At 35.5% G+C, this 24,518-nt stretch overlaps 2 protein-coding genes across 2 annotated transcripts in view; one reads left to right on the top strand and one right to left on the bottom strand.

Annotated features, from left to right (window-relative positions):
* CDC40 (cell division cycle 40) overlaps positions 1-3,463 on the bottom strand; it is a 62,675-nt gene extending 59,212 nt beyond the window's left edge. The window contains exon 1 of the mRNA XM_051997534.1: positions 2,809-3,463. Within this exon, the coding sequence (XP_051853494.1) occupies positions 2,809-2,997 (189 nt within the window). The 5' untranslated portion in view covers positions 2,998-3,463. The remainder of the gene's footprint in view (positions 1-2,808) is intronic.
* Positions 3,464-3,774: 311 nt separating this feature from the next.
* The window catches only part of WASF1 (WASP family member 1), a 118,714-nt gene continuing 97,970 nt past the window's right edge, over positions 3,775-24,518 (top strand). The window contains 1 exon segment of the mRNA XM_051997535.1: positions 3,775-4,045. The gene's annotated coding sequence lies outside the window, so the exon portion shown is untranslated.

The following is a 24,518-nucleotide window of genomic DNA, read 5'->3' as shown; positions in this document are numbered from 1 at the left end:
GGAAAACAGAGTTATCTCCTAATATCTTGACACTATCAACAACAAAAAGAAATGCCATCCTAACCTCATTCCCTTAAGTCTTGGGGGGGGGGGGGGGGGGGGGGGAGAGATGTATCTGATTTCTGGGTTCCATTCTCTTTAAAAACTAATCAATCCACTGTCCCTCCAGACTTCAGTTAAAGTTCAGGCTCAGTTTAGCCTCTTCCCTTTAACTTTCTCCCACTTTTCAAATATGTAGAGCAAGTTTGTTACTTCTCTATGACTCCTGTTTTTTCTTTTTTTCACCACTAAACTTTCTAAAATGGTAGTTTACACTTGCTGTTTCAGCTTTACTCACTTTCAATTCTCTCTTCTCATACATTATATACATTTCTCCTTTTATTATTTTTACTTGTGATCTCTTCATCTGGAATCCTCCACTTCTTCAAAAGTTACCCATTCCTTCTAGGACTCCTCCAACTTATAGTAATCTGTCTTTTGGGATATCATAATCTGCATACACTTTAGTATTTAATCAGGAACTGAAATGTACTCATCTCTAATTCAATGGCTCTTAAAACTTTTTGATCTCAGGACCCTTTCTACCTTTAAGATTAATGAAGACCCCAAAGAACTTTTGTGGAGTAATAGATAAATATGTTTCTAAAGGAGTCTTGATTCACAAAAAAAGGTTAGAAATTCCTACTTTAGACATAGAATTTGAATTTTAAAATGGTCTTTTGTTTTATAGGAAAGAGACACCCAGTAAATTTATATAACGTGCTGATGCAGTTAATAAACCTACCTCACACAACAGTTGTCCTATCTGGCCACTGGACCCAAATGGCTCCGGAGGGGAAAGTGAGGCAGGCAACCTTGCCCAATCCTCTGATATCCTCTAGATAAATATGTTTACCATATTAGATATGGAAAATCTTATGATGAAAAGTGTGGATCTTGTGGAACTCCTGAAAGAATTTTAGGGACCCTCAGGGGTTTTAGTCTATCCTTTGAAAACCCTTTGAAAAGTCAAAGTGGGAGGGGGGAGGAGGGGTTTTTGACTTTTGTACCATTTCACACTTAATACCATTTCATATTGTACCATTAAGTACACAGCTTTTTATTTTTAACTATAGTACATATAATAGTGCTTTTGCTAGATAAAAACATAACTATGTAAAAAAGGATCACTATTTCTTCTCCTTTAACCAGATGTATCTAGAGAAATAACAAGTTGTATTTCCACAGTTTTAAATAAGCCTTAGAAACTTCCTCATCTGTAAAAATGCAGGTAATATTATTTAAGTGTAAAAATCAATCAGTCACTATTATTGTAAGGAGGGTTCAGCAGATTTCTAAAGGAGTCTTGATTCACAAAAAAAGGTTAGAAATTCCTACTTTAGACATAGAATTTGAATTTTAAAATGGTCTTTTGTTTTATAAGAAAGAGACACCCAGTAAGTTTATATAATGTGCTGATGGAGTTAATAAACCTACCTCACACAACAGTTGTCCTATCTGGCCACTGGACCCAAATGGCTTCGGAGGGGAAAATGAGGCAGGCAACCTTGCCCAATCCTCTGTCATATACATCCAATTCACTTGCATGCCATGACCTCTCTGATGTCATGCTCCACTTTTTTGTGTGTGTCAAGACTCCTCTGGAAATCAGCTGAACCCTCCTTAGGATAATGGGCCTGACATGTGATAGATGCTTAACAAATTTTTAGTGACTGATTTTTAAATACATAAAATAAAATACATATGATTACAAAGGAAACATGTTGAAACAGCAATCAAAATATTTTTTTTAAAGCCTGCTCCCAGGTTAAGAATCTTTGCTAAAATGTTACAAAATACATATATAAAATTGAGCTACTTTCTTTCTAATTTCTTCATAAATGAAAAACAGAATTGAGATGTGATGCACAACAAATCACAACAGTATATAATATGCCTCAGTTATGAATACTTGACTCATAAACATCTGGTACTTACATCTGATTTAGTACACTCCCACCAAAGCTTGGATGGGGACCTATTGTTGGCCAATCAATGAGAGCCAGAATGATTTGGGTTTAAGGCATGGTCTATAAAAAGGAAATATAGATTGTAAATCCCAAGGTACATTGCTAGATTTCAAGTGGAGGAAGAGAGTAAAAGAAGGATGGAGAGAAGGGGCAGATGAAAGGGAGGGGGAAATTGGAAAACAAAGAGAGGAAGGAGGAAAGCAAAGAGAGGGAGGGCAAAGAAACAGCTAGGGGGAGAGATAGGAAAGGAGGAAAAGGAGAATGTAGAGTTCATCGGGGGGGAAATAATATAAAAGGCTGAGACCAAGTCGTTAGGGATTTTAAACGCTGGACGCCTTTCCTTCCACAGACGTAGTTAGTGAGATCTGAGTTTTAGGATAAATGCTTTAGCAGCCAAGTGAAGAGGCCGGGGCTGGGAGCAGGATGTTAGGACTCGACAAGCCTCAGAGGAGGGCTGTCCCCAAATCTCATGCATCGAGAACCAGGAACCTCCTCCTCAGCAGAGGAAGAAGCAGAGTCGGTCAGTACACAAAGCTCAAAGGACAAGCAAAGCTTACCCGGACCCAGGCCCGGGGTTAAGTGCTCGGCGTACCAGTTGCGGCAAAGAGCATAGTCCCTGCCCTCAAAGAGCTAACATGTGAAAGGGAAGATGCCAAGCAACAAACACCTCCGGGCCCTCCTAAACTTCCCAGAGCCGCCCCTCCCACACGCACTCCGCCGGACCACGGACCGAAGGGACAATTCGCCCCCAAACTCCGACCCCAGACTCGCCCCTCCGAGCCGAGCATTTTATGCTCACCTTAACCGCCACCTCCGGCGCCGCGTCCACAGTCCCCACTAGAGAGAGCTTGGCCGAAGGCGCCTTCGTCAGATGGATAAGGGAGTCGGCTGCTGGCAAGGAACAGCGGCCACTCTCGTTGTCGGAGTCGGACTCGGATCCCGAGCCCGACCCGTAGGACGCTGCCAGAGCGGCGATGGCAGCCGACATGACTGCAGCTCCGACTCTCCCGGGGTAGCTCCGGCCTCGGCGGAAGAAAGAGCTGCGATCGGAAAGGTCCTAAAATCCCTTGGTCTCCCTCGAGACTCCTCAAAGCCCGACCTAAATCCAGGTCCACGAGTTTTATACTATTTGGTTATTTAACATTTTCTCTATTTACAAAATACGGGAGTTTTTAGTTAAATTACTTAATGCGGGGGAGGGGAGAACACACTGCGTTTTTTTATATCTTCCAGGACCTTACCGGTTTAATTAAGACTACGAGTTCCGACAAGCGAGCTAAATACCATTTCATAATCCGGCGTTGAATGAACAAAGCACCACGGGAGTTGTGGTCTTTCTTGGGAAATTTTTGACACCGCCCCTTAATGGCTGGTTTCATTCAATTGGCTATTGCCTTACCTTATTCCCTAGCCCATCCTCAGTTCTTTCTGGCCCCCTCCCCCAAACCAAGGATTGGGTTATACCACGCAGTCTCTGGAAAAGGGGGTGGGGAAGCACGGCTTTCTTGCTATTGGGGTGTGTTAGGGGCTGGGTTTCCAGCATCCTTAAAGGATACACCTGGGTACGAGTCAGGGGAAGAAATGGAGGGTCGTTTCACTGCGGCCCCCACTGGGGGATAACCTTTTAGTGGGAGATTAGTTAAAAGAACTTGGAGCGGGGAAGGTGAGGGAGTGTTGTTAGTCCCCCTATTTCACGCTCCTTTTTCTCTCTCCCGTTTGTAGAGCTCCGCGCGCTCTAGTTAGGGGGCGGGGTGGGGGGGGGGAGGGTGGAGGCTCGCGGTGTTGTTCGCTAGTGCTTCTTGCTCAGGGTTAGTCTTGAAAGAGCCGGAGCCAGAGCTGTTGCAGGTTAAGGAAAGGGAGAGAGTGGGTCGGGTCGGGTCCGGCTCAATCTCTTGGAACCGAATCCATAGGGCTATCCCTACGATCCCTACGCTACCCAGGGCCTTTGGAGGAATCGGCTGCAGGAGTAGTAGCAAGCAGCATCAGCAGGCATGAAGGAGGTATAAGACAAGAGCCCCCCGCCCCCCGGTTTTACGGTGAGTGTGTCTTAGTGTGTGTGTGTCTATATGTTGCATATCCTTCTACGCCCCCGGAAAAACTGCCTGGCTCAGTATTGTAGCGCCCTCCCTCCGCCTATTGCCTATCCCCTTGTAGCTCTCCCCCCCCACCCTCCCTTTCCTTCGGGTTCCTTTCCCCCACGCCGCCCACCCCTGCGCAGCTGGCTGCAGACCGAGCTAGCTAGGCGTTTGTGCCTGTCTTGTGGTTGGTTGCTGGTATCTCCCTGTGGCTGCTAGAGGGAGGTTGGGAGGATGCGGGTTCAGGTCCCACCTCAGGTGTCATTGCTTCTCCTATTTTCTCGGACCTTCCTCTCCGGCTGTCACATCTTCTAGTTGTTGGCGAAGGTTCCAGTTTAAGGGTCGTGCATTAACCCTCGTTCCTCGTTTGACTGTGAGTCTCCTTAAATGCAGGCGTGTGTGTGTGTGTGTGTGTGTGTGTGTGTGTGTGTGTGTGTGTGTTTGTGTCCCACTGCTTTGCTCATCGCCTTTATGCCTTTCATTTGTGGCGGCTGCAGAGGCTGTAGTGGAACAGCCTTAGCTGTTGTTACTGTCGCCTCTGTCACCTTGTATCTGTAAATGGAGTTCTGTCGAAAGCTCCCTTTCTTGGGAAAACTCTTATTGCCCGAATAAGAAAGAAAAATTAAGTGCTCCTTTAAAAAAAAAAAAAAAAAAAAAAAAAAAAAAAAAAAAACTATATCCTCCCCACTCATGGTAAAAATGCCCCCTGTCTTCAGGAATCTCACGACTCTCTCACTTGCTGCTTTGCCAACAGAGCAGGGCTTGAAAAGGATGCCCATATAGACACATTCGACTTGTCTTTTAACCAGTTCACACATTTCTTCCCATATAACGGCATTGCACTTGAGGTTGAGTTTAATTCAGTTGCCACCTAAAATCTTTGTTGTGAGTTGTATTTTAATGCTCCTTTTGGTGAAATGGCATGCGAGTTTTCATTAGCGTCAGTAATTACTTCTTTAAAACATCTAATTGTCTCAAACATAGATGTATGTTACCTTTCTAATTGTTAAAAACACAATGTTTAACATGGAATCATTCTTTAACGAAAATACAATCTTTGAATTAAGATACAAATGTATTTTTTCACCGGGGGTGGAGGGTGGGAGGAGAAAAGTGATTTACGTAGTATAATTAAACGACCTATAATGTAAATTTCCCAAATTGCTTTAAAGGAAAATTTGGTGTTTTCCATTTTCAGAACTTTGTTTAATTTTTAGTTATTCAATATTAAGTGTCTAATAATATGAGCCTTCCTTGGGATTCTAATTTTTCATAGAAAGGGGGAATTAAGAATTGAAAGGCTGTATTGATTGATTCATTTTTATTTAAAATTTTATTTTGGATTATAATAATGCTGTTATATAAAATTTCCTAATTTTTTTTTCTGTTCACAGTTATGCATTTAAAAGATATCCTTAAAAATAAAATATTTTAAAAAATTATTATGAGAAAACATGCTACACATCTGACTTTTAAAGAAAACATGCCAAAACATAGTACTTTGTTTTATAATTGCAGCCCATCCTGATCTTTTTGTGTGTGTCTAGAGATTTAGTTTATTATTAACACTTTTGATTAAATTGAGATGAGGATAGAAAACCCATTGTCAATTGATACTAGAATACATACAGTAACTGATTTATAATAGAGAACATGCAATAACAAGATAAATAGTTGTATTATCTGAAGGAATGTGATGTTAGGAAGCTTGTTGTAGGAGATAGTATTACGAGTTTTATGTCTGGGAGATTTATATGTAACACTTTGCTTCAATTTCCTGTGTAAAATGGGGTTAATATCTACTTCACAAGAATCTAATAAGGCACAAATGTGATATTGTTGTTTTTAAAGTATTTTAAAGATTTTAAATTGAATAAGGATGCAAAGTGCTTAAATAATATAGAAAAATGAAAATCAAATTAGACTAGTTAATCAGAATGATTGGTCCATTTATTCCATACTTTGTGTTGGAAAGGTAAAATTGTAATGAGAAAAAAATTTTTTCATTTAACTCAATTATAGCAAATTGATTATTCACATGTTTAACATGTATTTTTAAAAATCCTATAAATCTATAGGAATGCTTAGAGATTCTTGGATAAAGTATGCATGTTTAACATATATTGGATTACTTGCAATCTAGGGAAGGGGGTGGAGGGAAGAGAGAGAGAAAAAATTTGGAACACAAGGTTTTGCAAGGGGAATGTTGAAAACTATCTTTGCATATATTTTGAAAATAAAAAGCTATTATTTTAAAAAGAGGAAAAATTATGCATAAAAACTCTATTTCATTTCAATGAAGAATCTATAGAAAATAACAAGACCTTTCCCCAGCCCTTTAGAAACTAGCTGGTGAGAGAAAACCTATAAAAAGGACCTATAAATTGAAAGATGGGAAGCTTAGGGATTAATCCCGTTCAGGGGCATGCTGTATTTCGGCTGATCAAACTATATTTAACCATACATTTTATTTTAAAGTGGTGATAATTTGAAATAGCCTGTTATTTGACTTCATTAATTATGATGTATTATTGATAGTTTGTATCTCATTATTTCTTAGTTTGGAAGTTTGATCTGTTTACATTCAACAAAAAATACTTTGTTGCTATTTTACATTTTTAAAAATAGAAGAATCCTCCCTCCCCCTTCTGATTTTTTATGTTTAATGGTGTCAGAAGGAAGCATTGTACCTTTGACAGTTATGTCCAAATTCTCAGACTATTAAAGGTTGTTTTGAAACAGTTATGAGTTTTTAATTGCTTATTTCATTGTGAATTCATTTGACTGTTGTTGACATTATTCCAGTAAAATAATAAATTATAAATAAAAGTAACAGCCATAATGTTGTTTACAGACAGGGCAAATCAAATTAAAGTCACCATATGAGTTTTTTAACAAGTTGTATGTATCTAAAGGAAATATATTTACTGCATCAAAAGAGAATTAATAGCTAATGAAATGGTTTACTTTTGCATAAATTGTGACCTAGAGCTTCCTCTAGAATTCTATATTTTAAAAAACTGAATTAACCATTTATATATAGTTCAGAACTTTTATATTCCCTTTTTTCAGTCAGTAGGCAATGAATGTATTATTATAAATTAGCACCTATTTTATCTTTGAAATTATGTTTAAAGTTTTTGAGTGCTTTCTTCACAAATCTCAAGTCTTTCTTATTTATTCCTTTTTCATGAAAAAATATTTATAAAACCAAATTTCCTCTTGTATTATGAATCATCACCCCCAACTGACCTGATTTTTTATCTTTCCTCCTTTTTACAGATAATTTAATAGAAAAGCTGTCAATATTCCCTGCCTCTGTTTTATGATTTTTCACTTGTCTTTTTCTTTTCTTTATTGATGACTTTTACTTTTATATCACATTTATTTCTTAATATATCCCTTCTTTTTCATTTATAAAGCAAGCCTTTAATTCTAATAAATGTAAATTAAAATAAAGTTCCTCAAAGCCTGGCAACTTATAGGCTGTGCCTAACAGCATATGTAATATTTCATACTCATAGTTCCCTATTTCTTCAGTGAAAGGAGATAAAATTTCTGGTTTTTTAAATGGAGCCAAGTTCCAACATTTTAGCTACACAATGTTTTGTTCTTGACATTTATACTGATGTTCAATTTCAATAGATCATTCTTTCCATTTATTATGATTACTTTTCAGCCTATTGTTCTTTCCATTTACTGTGATTACTTTCAGCCTATTGTTCTTTCCATTTACATTGGGTAGCCATGTATATTGTTTTCCTTGTCCTGCTTACTCCCTTCTCTAACAGTTCATATAAGTTTTCCCATGAAAAAAGTTCTTAAATTGTAGAATGTTAGCAGCTATGCAAAGGATTGATCCAATCAGTAATAATAAAGGAAATGCAAATCAATTCTGAAATCTCACATATAGCAAATTAGCAAAGATGACAAACAAGGAGACACTGCCTGGAGATAAATACAATAATAATAACTATCATTTGTGCAGCATTTTAAAGTTTGCAAAGCACCTCCAAATATGTTCTTATTTTTGTTCTCACAACAATCCAGGGAGGTAGCTCTCTATTCACTGGACCACTTAGCTTCCAAATTGATGCACTATTGATGAAACAGTCCAAAAGTTATGGGAAATGATTTGGAATTTTGTGAAAATTAACTTATGATATCTGTATCTTTTATGAAGAAGTTTCATTGTTAGGCTCATGCTACAAAGTGATCAGAGTTAAAAAAAAAAAAAAAGATGTATTATATACTCATAGTCATAGCAGCACTTTCTGTGGTACCAAAGAACTGGAAACAAAATAAATGTCTTTTGATTAGGGATTCACTAAACAAATTGCAGTACATGAATGTAATGGAATATTACTGTACAATATGAAATATTGAATAGCAGAAATTAAGAGAAACATAAAAAGATTTCTGTGAACCTATTTGATTCTCAATTCCTTGACTTTGATTCCTACAACTACACTAAAGTGTGTGTGTATGTGTGTGTCTGTCTGTTTGTCTGTCTGTGTCTGTCTGTCTATGACTCTTTCTCTGGCTGAATTTAATGTTCTTTCCTCAGTCCTGCTTCTTATAATACGGTGTTTGAAACTATAAAACATTGCCTCCAGCTGGGGTATACTCTCTTCTCTGAGTTTTCCTGATGTCACTCTATTGTAGTTGTCCAAATTGTCTTATCTCCTTTGTAGGAGACCTCTTTTGCTCTCCTTGGTTTCACTCTTATCTCTATGTAGATGACTCCCTGGTCTTATTTACAACTCATTCCTTTTTTCCTCCTGTTATCTCTGTGAAATACAATAACCTTTACATTGGATTGGTGAAACAATAAGGGCCAACTTAGAAAGTTGATATCTAAGATAAATACTAAAAGATTGGCAGACATAATTTCTAAGACACTAGCAGTGATTTTTTTGAAAAGATAGTAAATAATGGTGGAGATACCACAGACTTGAATAAGGCATATAGCCTTATGTTTCAAAAAAGGGCAGGGAGGTGGCGAAAAAAATCTTTGAACCATAGGCAAATAAGCCTGACTGAGGTTTGGAAAACTTTTAGGATAGATCATTAAAGAGATTGGTGAATATTTAGAAAATGAAGTGGTAATTACAATGAATCATCACAACTTCCTCAAGAACAGGTCATAATAGACAAAATTTATTTCCTTGTTAGCAAGGTTAATAAACTATTTGGTCAATGGATTGTTAGCAAGTGTCCTCAGATTTCTGCAAAGCATTTGGTAAAGTACCTCATACTATTCTAGTAGAAAAGATAAAGAGATGTAGACTAAAGGATAACATAATTAAATGAGTTTGCATTAGTTGAATGGATGAATTAATTGATAAAAGTTCACTTGATAGGAAATGTCCAGTGGAGTGCCTCAATGATTATACTTGATCCTGCACTATTTAAATTTTTAATATTGTTTTGGATAAAGACATTGGTAGCATGCTTATCAAATGTACAGATGACATAAAACTAGGAAGGATAGCAAATACACTAGGTGGGTGACAGTAAGGTTCTTCTAAGATACTGGGTAAATCACAACATTGGATTAAATCAAAGAGATAAAATTTAATAGGAATAAATATAACGTCTTACACTTCAATTAAAGAATTCAGTTTCATAATTATTAAATAGGAAAAGCATGAAGATAGCAATTTTTCTGAAAATAAGATGTGGAGTTTTTATGGATTGTAGATCAGTATAGGAAAAAACAAAAGTTTCTCAAGATACAGCTTCTTGGAATAATAGTGTCTTCTTACTCCCTTTAGGGTGAAATACAAGATTCAAAATCCTTCATAACCTACTTCCTCCCCCAACTTTTCCAATAGTCTTATGCCTTACATCCTCCACTCCCCAACAATATTTTGCCATCCACTTACACTGGCCTCCTTGATATTCCTTGAACAAAACACTCCATCTCTTCACTCTAAGTATTTTCTATGGCTGTCTTTCTATGGCTGGAATGCTTTCTCTTTTCATCCCAATCTCCTGACTTCATATTTTAACTAAAATCTCAAGAATCCTTTCCCAGTGCCTCTTAATTCTAATGCCTTCCCTCTGTTGATTATTTCTTCTATATCTTGAATATATTTTATTTGTATGTATTTGTTTTCATGTTGACTCCCCCATTAGATTGTTAGCTCCTCACGAGCAGAAACTATCCTTTGCTTTTCTTTGTATTCCTGGTACTCAGCACACTTTCATGGTTACCCCAAATAAAGGATATGGTCTTCACTTCTCAATGCTGCAATTTAGGAAGGGCATTAGTAAATTGGAGAGTGCCCAAGGAAAAGCAATGGGGATGGTAGAATGGTAAAGGACTTCACTCCACATTCGATGAAGAATGTTTAGTCTGAAGAAGAGATGTCTTGCAGAAGTGAGATCAGATTTGTATTGTTTTGGCCTTGGTACAGAACCAAGAAATATGCTTTGAAATTAAGTCTATGGGCTGCTTTGGGATTTAGTGAGTTTCTCCTAATTAGAGCTTCTCAAACAGAAACTCAGTGACCACTTAGCGTGTTATAGTGGAGATTCCTTTTCAATCATGGCTTGGACTGAGGTTTGGTTCAATTCCTAAATGCTGTGGCCTGCATATGACTCCTGTGTTTCCTAAGTTCTATCCTCCATTACAAACTGCCTACTGGAGATCTCTAACTGCGTGTCCTTTTTAGACATCTGAAACCCAGTGTATACAAATCTCAACTCATTTTCCCCCGAGCCCTCCCCTTGACCTAACTTTTTTATTTCTGTTGAGGGCATCTCTATTCTTCCAAATCACTCAGGTTCACAAACAGAATCATCCTATATTCTTTAATTTCATTTACCTTTAAAGCTTAGAAGTTCTTCAGTCTTGTCATTTCTACCTCCCCAATATTTCACATTTATCTCTTTATTCTTCCCTCACAAAGCTGTTGCTCTAGGCCGCCTCTGCTATCATCATCCTCATTCTCATCCTCACATCTCTCTTAGCCTGTAGTCTTCTAATTGTTCTCTCTCTGTCCATCTTCCTCACTTTGAATCTTGTTGGAATCTTTACAAACTGCTAACTCAATAATCTATCAACTCTAATGAGTTAGCAGTTTGTAAAGATTCCAACAGAATCTATTTTCTACAAAGCTGCCAAATTGATATTCCTAAACTACAGGTCTGATTATGTTATTTGTCCCTCATTGCTCAAGAAACTTCTGTGATTACCTGCTACCTCCAGAATTAATATAAAATCAGGTTGGTTGATAGAGAGCTGGATTTGTTATCAGGAAGAATTGAACTAAAATCTAGCCTCAGATTCTTACCAAATTTGTGGTCCTGGGCAATTCATTTAAACTTTATCTGTTCCTGTTTACTCATCTATAAAACAGGAATGACTATAATAGCACCAAAGTTACAGGGTTGTAATGAGGACAAAATGAGATATTCGAAAAATACTTTGTGAATGTTAAAGTGCTATATAAATGCTAGCCATTTATGAATCTCACTCCAGCTTATGTAAGTAGATTGATTGATTACACATTGATCACTTTTATGCTCCAGCCCAAGTGGCTTATTTCAACAAATTGTCCTTTCCTTGTACTTGTTATCCCATCTTCTACCTCTATCTCTTTATATATTCTGTCCCCAGCCCTGGAATGTTCTCCCTTTTTACCTTGTTACCTTTATTTCTTACCTAAAGTGCCATCCCCTGTGAGAAGCCTTTCCTGTTTTCTCCATCTTGTTATTGGTCCTTCATAACTACTCTGAATTTACTTTATGTATGTATTGTATTTCTTTATCCTTGGATTTGTATGCCCCTCAGTGTTATGCAAAGTTCTAGAGGGTAGGGACTTTTTTGGCCTTTGTATTCCTAGTATTAATAAATGTATGTTGGGTTTAATTTTATTCTATTATGTGTTCTTAAAAAACCTCTGTAAAATTATGTTGGGTATGATAAATGCAAAAGGATCAGCCATAAATAACTAGAATTTGAAAGTATATTTTAGAATAGTACAGATTTTAGGCTTATTTCCTCTTCTTAAAAGTGAGACTAATTACCCTCATTACCTCACAAAGCTTTTAGAAGACTCGTTTGAAAATATTTTGAAAAGTCAAAAAAGTTATAAAGATAAATTATGATTCTTAATTATGGGTCTTTTTCTTTACCAATATGTCAGATGAGGGATTGAATGATATAATGTAAATTCTGAAAAGTTTTATAATCAGAGATTTTGACAGAATGAATCCTGAAATTAATAGTATGTGCAAGCTTAGTAAGTATCTCAATAAAATACTAAATAAGTCTGACTTCTCAGATGTGCTCTATAGATAAAGGTGAAAGAAGCAGTTTGTTATTATGGTGTCCTCCAAAGTTTAGTTATTGTCATATTCTGTAGGTGGAAGTAAACTGATTAAAAACCCTACTTAAAATATGACAGTATTCTACTGCAGTTTATTTTGAAAGCTGCTTTATAAGTGTTGGTAGAAATTGTGCTAAAAAAATAGGATGTGCTAATTTATTTTCAAAACCTTATACATTTCACAGATGTGAGGGTACTATGTTACAAACTTAAGGATGTGCAAACTGGGATTTATAAATAACTATTTTAGAAAAATAAATGTTCAGCTTTTAAGGACAAATAAAATACAATAATGCCTTATTAGTGAATAAATTCTTCCATGTAGGCAAATTTTCCAAATAATTGAAACACAAAATTATTCTATCATTGATATAAATCTTTTCCCTGTCCCTTTTTATTGATTCTCTTCCCCATCCCTATCCTATTCAGTAAGCCTTTATTTGTAGTAATTTTAAAAGAAGAAAAAAATTCAGTTTAGCAAAACCAAAGTACACAATGACCATGTCTGAAAAGCATATTCAGCTTTTGACACCAGAGTTATTTCCTACCCATCCAATAAAGGACAATGCATGAAACCTCAGAATTAGTTTAATTTGCTTTTCCAGCAATTTGAAGATATCTCTTATACAGTTGTTAATAGTTTGCAATTTTTTTTGAGGATCAATCAACAAGCTTTTATTAAATGCCTACTATATGCTAAGCATTGGAAATACAACAATAAAATAGAATAGTCCCTGCTCTAAGGGAAATTATTGTTCATGCCCTTTAAACACTTGTCTATTCCAGCAGTGGTACCTGGTTTTCCATAAATGTGTTAATTCCTTATATCTTTTGGATGTCATACCCTTACAGACATTTGATTCAATTTCTTCTCCAATTAACAGTTTGCCTTATTCTAGCTAAATTAATTTTGCTTTTGCTTATGCAAAAGCTTTTTAAATTCATGTGATCACATTTGACTCATTTTTTTTCTCTCTTCTGTCCCTTTTGCTTCAGAATTTTTCTCTTAGCTATAACTGTGAAATATACTTTTATTTGTTTTTCCTCCAATTTTTAATTTGACCATTTATATTTAAGTTGAGCACACACCTGACAACCTAGTGTAATGTATAGAGAGCTAACCCTGAAGCCAGAAAAACTTAGAATTATGTCCTTTTTCTGACACTTACTGTTTTGTTACCTTGGCAGTATTATAAACAGTTCTCTAAGATTATAAGTTGCAGATAAGGTACTAATATAGCTGATTATTATTTTAACTGAAGTAATTCACTTGAAGCTCTTTATGCCAACAAATTCACTAGTCCACTAACTATCCTGATCCCTAACCCATTTAGAACTTACTGTGATGTATGACCTAAGATGATTTATCTAAAACATATTTTTGTCAATTTTTTCTAGATTCCCAAGCAAATTTATTGAATGGAGTCCTTCCCTAAGTAGTTTGTTCTTGAGATTATTGAATGCTAGATTTTTGGGAAAAATTTTTCTGAATCATATACATCTAGTTTGTTTTTTGCCATAATTTTTTTGATCAGTACCTGATAATTTTAATGATTATTGTTTTAAAATCTGATTGTGGTTATATTTGTACCTTTTCCCTCATTTTTTTTTATATCATAGGCTTATTCCTAAATGAATTTTATTGCTATTTTGACAGACTCTAATAATGACTTGGTTGTTTGGCAGAGCACTAAAACTAAATTAATTTGGATAATTTTGCTATTTTAGCATGACTCGATCTTTCTTGCCTTATTAGAGTCTTTAGGACATAATTTAACCTTTTAATGACTCCTTAGGATCATTCATATTAAAAAGCTTGTTTTATCAATGCATGATCATCTTCAGGACTGTAACTATGTAGTAAAGCTGTTCATAACTGTGTTAAATGTTCCCAGACTGCTTTGTTTTATGGGTTCTTGTATCAGCAATTTCAAGCTGTTAAGACAGCATTATAGAAATCAGTCCAATAGGATAGAAAACTCTCAACAATGAAATGCTGAAAATGCATATTGAAACAATTCTGATGAAGATGCAAAGGAAGAGCTATCTAAATAGCTTAGGGAAAAGATCAGTGTGGATATGAGGGAAATTCAGCCAGTAATTTGGATTTTATGAAGCCAAGAAGTGTGGATATTAGAGCCTTGATATAAAAATGTGGTATAATCCTATAAAACTATTTAAGGAGCACAAAAGCTCAGAATGATGAATGTTAAGGACAAAAAATGATTTTTTTTTTCCTTTTCTAAAAGCTATTTTGGTACTTGTCATGATAGTAGCATGTCTGGTCTTTCCTGCTATTGGGGAGTCCAAGGCTGATGGAAAAATTTGAATTCTATAGTTCTGAACTGCAGTAGGACTAATGTTGATCTTGTATTTTTACTTAAAACATTTAGGCAATACTCTAGTGAACCCCTATTACCTGCCCGCCTACAAAAGAGCGACATGACCAGGTCAGGTTAGGAAAATGGCAGGCATAAAAACTTCCTGACTGACTGATCAGAAATGGGTTTGGGTCTCTTCACTTCCACCCTGGATGAATTAGGGAGACCCAGTTTTAAAGCAAAATCCAAAAAAACACGTTACTTTTGGGAAAAGAGGAGAATTAAAGAAGGGCCCCAGAACTATTGCTGAAGGATAGAATGGGATAATGGTAATGCTTTAAAGACAAAAGATAGAGTTAATTATTCTTTATTTTGCTTCTCTTTGCCAAAGAAAATGATTCTTGGATTGTATAAAAATGGTTTCACTGAAAGTTGAAATTCCAAATGAATAAAGGGATACCAAGATTCTTAGTTATTCTTGATGAGTTCAGGCCTAAAGGAAATAACTCTTGGGGAGACTAAAAGAACTGGTAGATGTGATTAATTGTCTGCCATTCAGTATTTTAGAAAAACTGTGATTGCAGTCAGTAAGCATATAGTAGTACTTACTATGTGCTGGGCACTCTGCTAAATGCTTTATAAATATCTCCTTTGGTTCTCACAATAATTCTAGGAGATAGATCTTATTATTATCGGGGGTGGTGGTATAATAATAAATTATTATTATCTAGGCAGTGCAGTGGATAGAGAACCAGCCCTGAAGTCAGGAAGACCTGAGTTCAGATCTGATCTCAGACACCTAATACTTCCTGGCTGTGTGACCCTGGGCAAATCACTTAACCCCAGTTGTCTCAGCAGAAAAAAAATGATAATAATTAAAAATAAAATAAAAAGATCTTAATATTATCCTCTACTTACAATTGGGGGAAGATTAAATGATATGCCCAAGGTCACATGGACATTAATTAATTAACCTCAGTTTTTTTCTGTAAAATGTAACTGATAATAATAGCAGCTTCGTCCCAGGGTTGTACTGAGGATCAAATGAATAATTGTGAAGCAGTTAGGACAGTGTCTGGCACATAGTAAGTGTTAGTTATCATCATTTATTGTTAAATGTCTGAGGCTAGATTTGAACTCAGGTCTTCCTGGCTCCATGTCTAGCATTATCTAGTTCAGGACAATTTGAATGAAAGTCCCATCTCTGACACATATTGACTGTATGTGATACCAAGTAAATTGGTTGACCAACTGAAAGCTAGTGATAGAGGCTCTAGGACTAAAAGTTTCTCACTTGTATGGGTAATAAGTTTCCTCACCTAAGAGTCCCTTGCTCTTATAAAATGAAATCACATTTGTACCAAAACAAAAAACAAAAAAAATTTGAATAGTGTAGGAAAGAAATACTTTCTATAGTCTTTTGTCTAAATTTTAGCTGTCTTTGACAAAATCATTTGTGCTGTTCTTATGAGGAAAATTGATTTAAACTAGACAATAGTATGAATATGAATGGATCTCTCTGTTCATATACCAGAAGATATCCAATGGCTTCTTGTTGTCTCTAAGATAAATATTGACTCCTGCATTTTGTTTCGAAAACCTTCTTAATCTGATTTCAACCTTCTTGCCCAGATTTTTATATCTTGCTCCTTGCTATGATCTAGCCAAACTAGTTCACTTGCTCCCCACACACAATTCAATCTCTGGCCTCCATGTCTTTGTACAAGCTGTAACCCATACCTGCCATGCCCTGTCTCTTCCCCTTCCCCTTTTATAATTCTTAGAATTCCTAGCTTCTTTCAAAGTTCAGTTCAGACAAGATCATGTTCTACAGAATCCTTCCCCTCTGCCCTTTCATTGCCTTGTATATGTTTTTTTAATATGTTTACACATATACATGTTATTTTACCTGATTGAATAGAAGCACCTTGAAGGCAAGGACTACTTGCTAGGACTGCTTGCTATTCTTTTAAAATTTGTATTCCTATCATCTAGTATATTGCTTGATGAATAAGAAACAATATTTTTTTTTTTTTTTTTTTGCTGATTAATTCAGAACTATTCGAATGGCTGGATTCATTAATGGCTCAAGGTCAGTGTGGAATGAAGTCTTTAAGTGGAATATCCTACGTATCTGTAATTAGTTCTTTGCTATTTTAACAGTCATTCAGATGAAAGTATGGATGGAATGCTTCTCATGTTTGTAGATGATACAAAGCAGGAAAGGATAGCTAACATGTTGAATGCCAAAAGATGCCAAAGGATTTTTATTAGTTAGAATCATGAGATGTCTTTAATAAGATGAAATTGGATTTGAATGTAAAGCTCCACTCATAGTTTAAAAAGAACTCAGGTTCATAAGTACAAGATTGGGGAAGAGTAGCTAGATAGACTAGAGGAGATGCTAGTTTCTTTTCATTCTGCCCTGGTCTTATTACATTTGGCGCATTGGGTTCACTTTTGCCCATTTTAGGAAGAACATCTAGAGCCAGGTCACAAACATGGTGATGGAGGCTTGAGATAATTTCATATGAGGACTCATCAGAAGACCTGGGTATATTTAACTTGGAAAAGAGAAGACTCCAAGGGAAGGTAATAAATGTGTTTGTGAATCTGAAGGGCTGTCATGGAGAAACCTCATACACTATCTAGTTTTGATTTCCTTTAAGCTTAACTCCTTTTCTTCTATTGTAATGTGAAAAGACAAGGAGAAAGTGGATGGGCCAGCATGAGAAAAGTCCAAAAGGAGGAGAAAATTCCCCTGGAATTTTGGATGATCATGTTGTTTATTTAATGGGGCTAAATTAGAAATATGATCTTGGCTGTGACTTGCCTTATTTATATATTTGTTTTAGCAAAAATTATATGATTGTTCTCTTTAAATATTTAAAGGATTATGATTCAACTTTGTTTGTTTTAATTGTTCCTCATGTAATTTACTTTCAAGTACCCTAATTAATCTAGTAGTCTTTTCTAGATTGTTTCTATGTCCCTCTTAAAATGGAACATACTAACCAAATTGAATATTCTAGATATTGATTGATCTAGTTGTCTTTTCTAGATTGTTTCTATGTCCCTCTTAAAATGGGACATACTAACCAAACTGAATATTCTAGATATAACTTATTGCTATTAAGTCATTTTTTCAATTGTGACCTCATTTGGAGTTTCCCTTGGCAGAGATGCTGTAATGGTTTGCCATTTTCTTCTCTGTCTCATTTTATAGGTGAAGAAACTGAGACAAATGGGGTTAAGTGACTAGCCTAGGGAAACACAGGTAGTAAGTGTCTGAGGCCAGATTTGAAGTCAGAAAAAGAAATCTTCCTGACTCTAGGCCCAGTACCATCCATTGTGCTTTTACAATCCACTATTTATAATGAGTTTATTTTTTTCCCTTTTTCTGAATACTGTATACCCCAGTCACATCTGATTTTTTATTTATACCCAAAACAAGTTGTTGGCTCAAACTGAAGTCTTTGATTTTACTTTTTCACATAAACTATTGCCTAGCTCATGTGAAAGTCATGTATAGTCAGCTTTTTAATGTCACTGTGGGGATTTGCATTTGTTGCTATTAAATTTCATCTTAGTATCATACAATAATAGACATAGAGATCTGATCATTGATTAAAAAACATTAAACAAGATAGAACTGAGAATGGAAACTTGAGGCATTATTAATAGAGACTTCCCTACAGGATGATGAGGATTCTTCAACATTCTTCAAATCTGCCCATTCACCCTCCTTAATCTGCCTCCCTAGAATCAGCCTTTATTCTTCTCCAGAAGGAAATTGTAAGAGATCTTGTCACTTGACTTGCTGAACACAATGCTTAAAAAGAAAAAAAAAAGTTTGTCTTGTGGGAGCAATGTAGGTTAACCTCATCTTAAATGCTTACTACTTTTCTTTTCAAGTCCTCACAAACCCATTGTTTAATAATCTAGAGATTTTTTTTCCCTAGAGGTGAATATAAAGTTCACTGGTCTGAAGTTTGAGGAATTTAATTTATTCTTTCTTTTTGGATACTGAGACATTTGCAAATGCCTGCATTCCATGATTCCTTAAAGATTATTAGAGCATTTCAGCAATCATAGGTGAAGTTTTTTTTTTTTTTCTAGTATACTCAAGTATAATTCAGGTTATGAGACACCCTCACTTTAATCTTGGATGATAAATGGTATCTTGGTTTTTAAAGATAGGTTTAGCTGGGTGCATAGAGGTTCATCATCAGCAAAAATGGTCATTGGTGGTGGATTCTTTTGTTGAAACACATGAAACAAAAATATAACATAGCCCCCAGTCCCTATGTATCCTAACAAAGAAGACAGAATATAAATACTAATAATTGTTGGGACTATAAATCTGAGTTACTTGTTTGAGTGACTGAATTGACAAAGGAGATGAATCATTAATATCAATAGGCATATATATATATGAAATCAGAAGACAGAATTCCAACTAAATGGAAGAATGGCTCACCTTTTCTCCTTAAGAGATGCAAATAATAGAATCTGTGAAGTTAGTTCTATTGTATTCCCAAATACAACATAAAAATATAATTTCTCTTGACACAATTGTCTCATTTTGCAGTACTCATGATAAACATTTTCAAAAAGACCATTGTGAAGGTAATTGTAACTTATGCAACAAGAAATGTTGCAGAGGATGAGGAGGTAGAGAGAGTTTATGAAGGGCTTGGTCACGCTCCACTCATGCAAATCACAATGCTTCCATACTTACTCTTGTCCATAAGTCTTCTGTAATTTTGGTTTTTTTTTTTTTTTTTTTACTTTTGCTCTAATAATTTGGAGATCTGATTAAATACAGATAACTGATCCTGAGGTTCTCTCATACTAATGGCTAGTTTTTTCTTGTCTATTAATCAGTTTCTTATTTTTTCTCCCTCTTCTTTCTCCTTTTCCTTTCCCCTCTTCTTCTCTTCCTTCTCCCCTGTTACTCCTTTTCCTTCTCTTCTAACTAGTCTGAAAATTGCCTCTTTTTGTCTAACACTAACTTTGATTTATTTTTTTGAAACTATGTTGAACTTTAGGACTATGCAAATACTAATTTGTATGTCAGAAATGTTTTATCACTTTAACAGACTGGCCAATTTTAGTAATTGCTACACACACATTTTTTAGTAGAACAATTAGATGCATTCTCAGCGCTCTTGGGTCCCTTTGTGAGTCCAAAGTTGTCTTCTCTGCTAGACCACTTTCCTGTCTCCAGTGTTAAAACAACCACCTGGAGTTACTGTGAGGATTCCATTTTAACATACTTATGGTAATGTCAGTATTTAACCTGAGAAATTTTTTATGTGAAGTGATTTTAGAAACAAAAGAAGAACTTGAGAAAAACAATTGGAGAATTTCACAGCAGTACCGCTATGACTGTTATTGTGTGTGAGTAGTATGTTTCTATTCCTTACATAATTGAGGTGTAGCTAAGTTTTTTTGATGGGGCAGCTGATTTCAAGGAAAAAAAAAACAATCTAATGATGGAGTAAGAGCCATTTATTTTCAGTCTTGGTTTCTACCTTTTTTTCCCCTTTCTTTTCTTTTCTTTTTTTTTACCCCAGACAGTTGAGACTTTCAGTTTCATTCCACATGATGACTTCTCCTTTGGCTATCTTCTTTCCCCAGTTGCCCATTACTAGAGAATTGGCCAATAAAGCACCATATGCACAGTAGGCAGTTAATAAGTAATTGATGGGGATATGATATGCATCAGAATGAAGACAGTTCTGTTTTTCTTTATAATTAATAATTCAGTTATTTTAAGAATAGGATTATTCTTAGAAAAATACTGCTAAACAAGTTGATCCAAGAAATTTCCATAGAAATAATTATTTTCTTTATTATTAGTGTATCTTCTTCTCATGACCTGAGTGCCATTGACTTGTTGTCATGTTGCTCATTTTGCCAGATTCCCCACTAAGTCAGTTTTCACAGATTGGAAGGTAGAAAGAGAGTTAAGTTCCAATCTATCTTAGATACTGTCTGTGAAGGTGATGAGAGTGGGAACCTCACCAAGTCTGGGAAAGACTGAATCCCCTGTAGTAGATATAGCAACTGCAGGCATACATAGAATTAGAGGAACTGATAATCAGACATGACCTCACAAATAGCCTATTCTTCATTGGTACCTGAAGAGGAATCCCTACATTTCCAAAAAGTGATCAGCCAGAGCGAACCAATTGCACTAATGGTTAGTTCATATTGTTAGGAAGCTTTCTATTATGTCAAACCAAAATCTTTTTCTCTTTAATTATATACACCCTTTCTTCTGCCCTCATTTCATATAGTTCTGCCTTCTGGTGCCTAGCAGAGCAAATTGAATTGCTTTCTTATATAATATGATAACTCTTCAGATACTTAATGAAAGCTATCATCCACTCTCCCCCCAACCCCAGTCTATTCTTCTCCTGGTTAGGTATGCCCAGTTTCTCCAACCATTCCTTGAATGGCATTTTCTCTAGTATTTTTATCATCTTGGTCATTTATCTTCTTCAGGACCTGTGTCAACTTGTCCATATTTACCCTAAAAGAGTCCTGAATCAATTTGACTAAAGTAAAATGTGTCTGGAGGATCATCTCTTTTGTTTCAAATTCTGTGGCTTTGTTACTAGAATTTGATGGCCATGTCATAATACTGTTGATTTATATAGAGTTTATATAATCCATCAAAGATTTCAGTTCTTTTTAAAATTTTCATCCTTTTTGTGTTCGATTGATTTTTTCTTCATCTTAAGCATAAAATCTTATTTAGATCTAGTCCTGTATTTGTAGAATTAAAACATTCTATCTATACTTTTCATCCAAGTCAGTAATATGGACTTTGAATACCATAATAACAAGGAAGATCTCTGAGTTACCACTGTAGCTCTTACTCCAAGTTGACATCAAGACTATAACTAGTTTTTGAATAGAATCTGGTAATTCAACCAGTTCTGAGCCCACATATTTTCTCTAATTCAGAAAGTTAGCCTTGGGCAATTGTCTTAAATGCATTGAAATTAGGTGTTCTATTGAATTCTGTCCAAGAAAATGAGGTTCATCTGGCAAGACCTATTCTTGGTGAAATCATGCCTCTGTTAGTGATCAAATTCTTAAATCAAAGGCGACTTCACATGTCTCCAGTTTTGAGACTAGCTTCTTTAGTGTTTTATAAATTGGAACAAAATTTTGCCCATTTCTGGTGCTGAAGCATTTGATCTCTTGGTGATTTAAAGAAAAATCCCTGAAAGCTGCTCAGCCATCACATCTAGCAAGTCTTTAAATATATATATATATATATATTTTAAAATATTTATTTTTGTATTATCTTGGAATTTCACTAATGAGTTTTTTATTTTTCTTTGACCATTTTATCCTGTAGAAATTTAGGCCATTGTATCCTACCTGTCCATTTTCTTAAATCTTTCAAATTTGTTGCCTGCAAATCAAGAGTGCATATCAGAATATATCCAGCTTTTCCTTTTTTAATCTAGCAGATTCTTAAAGATATAATGGTTAGTGCTTCCTTTTTCAGAATAAGTTTCAGTTTTCCTTTGTTTTTTTTCTTTTATCATTTGAAGAATGATCTTAGGACAAGTTAAGAATATTATCAATAACTTATTCTTTTTGAAGACAGAGGAGGCTCCAGCATATAAATGGACATTAAAATTTCCCAATATATCTTTATCATATCACTCCATGCCAAATTTGTGCTGTATTTCCAAAATTAATCATCAATTCCCCCTTTCCATCTGGGTGGGATATAATATATTCCCACCACATTATCACTTTTGTTTTACTCATGCTGATCCTCATCCAAATGCACTTAACCAAGATTTCCTCTTTTGCTTTGGGATTTTTCTCACAATGTCACTATGCTCTTAATATGAAGTTCTACTCCATTTATTTTGTACATTGAGTAAGGTATACTATTTCTTAATCATTTTCCAATAATGGGTCCCATCCCAAGTCTCTTCCTTTTGTTAAAATCTTTATTTTGACTTTGTTCATTGCCCATACTTTTTACATTCATATACTTAGACATCTGAAAACTAGTGTTTTATGGCTCTTTTTTTTTTCTTGGATCTTTTTCCTGTTACTATCAGTGGTCCTCCCTACTGATATTTTTTTCTGCGTCAAAACTGCTGCTTTCTTGACGTCTAATTTGTGATGTATTCACAAATAATTTTCTCCCTCTTTCTCTTTAAAGTTTCCTTGACCAGACTCACAAGTTTTCATCCAGATACATTGGCCCTCATTAGGTAAGCTATGTTTTTAATAAGGAGTCCATCAATCTCATTTCCAGATACTCTTTTCTTACCCAGGTCTCAGATCTGTTTGTTCTGAGATAATATAACATTTATGAAGTGTTTAACAGAGTACCTGACACAGCGAGTGTTTTATAAACACTTGTTCCTTTTCCCCCTTTCTCAGCCTCTAGCCTCACAAATTGACTCAATCAGCAAAGCTTAATCTGAAGCCAAAAGGGACTTTTAAAAATTGTCTAGTTTCGTTTTTACATATAAACAGACTAAAACTGGAAGCATTTACTTATCACTTATTGAATAGCAAAGTTGGGTATTATCCCATAATCCACTGTGCTGCTTTTTAGTTTTATTCCATTGGAATGATTTTCCCCATAAGAATCAAAGGAGAAGGGAATTATAGACAACACATTTCTGCATTTTTTTATGTCAGATTACTATATTGCCTTTTCTTTAATCTCCAGTCAGTCTTCATTTATCACTCTTCATTTTTTTATGCTTTGACCAGTAGTAACATGGCCTTCCTCCTGGTGGCATCTTCAAATCCTCATTTCATTAAGCCTGAGAAACAACTTATTTTTCATGGTTCAGGTCTAAATTTTGGGGAAGAATTTCATGCTTATTACATAGCTCCCAAAGTTCAGTGGTCTTAGTTTTCTTCTCTGGATCATATTCTTTTATCCTGCAGCTTCCTATTATACTTTTAGTACTTTCTCTTTTGCAGTGTGGTATAACTGGAGGAACATTAGACTTTGAATATATAGAGATAGGAATTAAAATCCTGATACTAGGCTAGCTTTTACTATTTGACCATGAGTGAGTGTTATAACCTCTCTGAACCTCTTTTTTTCATTAATTCAATTCTGTTAAAAAAAAAAAAAGTTTAACAAGTGCTGAACTGGAGATAAAAAGACAAACCTAGATAATCTTTGCCCTCAAGAAACCACTTAGGGATATGACACACAAATATAGAAACACAAGGTTGCTACAGAATAATGATGCAAAGAAATTTCAAGAAGAGAGAGAGCACTAAAACCTGGGAAAGTCAGGAAGAGTGACATGGAAGAAATGGAATCCGAACTATGATTTGAAGTAAGTTGAGATCTGTGAGGCAGGGGAGAGGAGAGAAAGCCAGACATGTCTCAGCTACATGGAGGTTGAAAGTAGAATGTAGAGTGTAATGAATACCTAGCAAACTAGTTTGGCTCAAAAGGGGAATGGAGGGGAATAAAATAGAGTTTGTTGTTCAGTTATTTTTCAGACATGTCTGATCCTTTGCAGCCCCATTTGGAGTATTCTTTGCAAAAATACTGGGATGGTTTGTCAGCTTATTTTACTGATGAGGAAACTGAGGCAAACATGGTTAAACAACTTGCCTGGGGTCACACAGGTGGTAAGAGTCTAAGGCCAGGTTTGAACTCAGGTTTTCCTAACTCCAGGCCTGGCACTATCCACTGTGCCATCTAGCTGCTCTTAGAATTAATCATACCTTAACTGCTAGTACCTTCCTCCT

This window comes from Antechinus flavipes, chromosome 4, assembly GCF_016432865.1.
Source record: "Antechinus flavipes isolate AdamAnt ecotype Samford, QLD, Australia chromosome 4, AdamAnt_v2, whole genome shotgun sequence".
Classification (NCBI taxonomy): Eukaryota; Metazoa; Chordata; class Mammalia; order Dasyuromorphia; family Dasyuridae; genus Antechinus; species Antechinus flavipes.
This window is presented reverse-complemented; position numbering and strand designations above follow the sequence as displayed.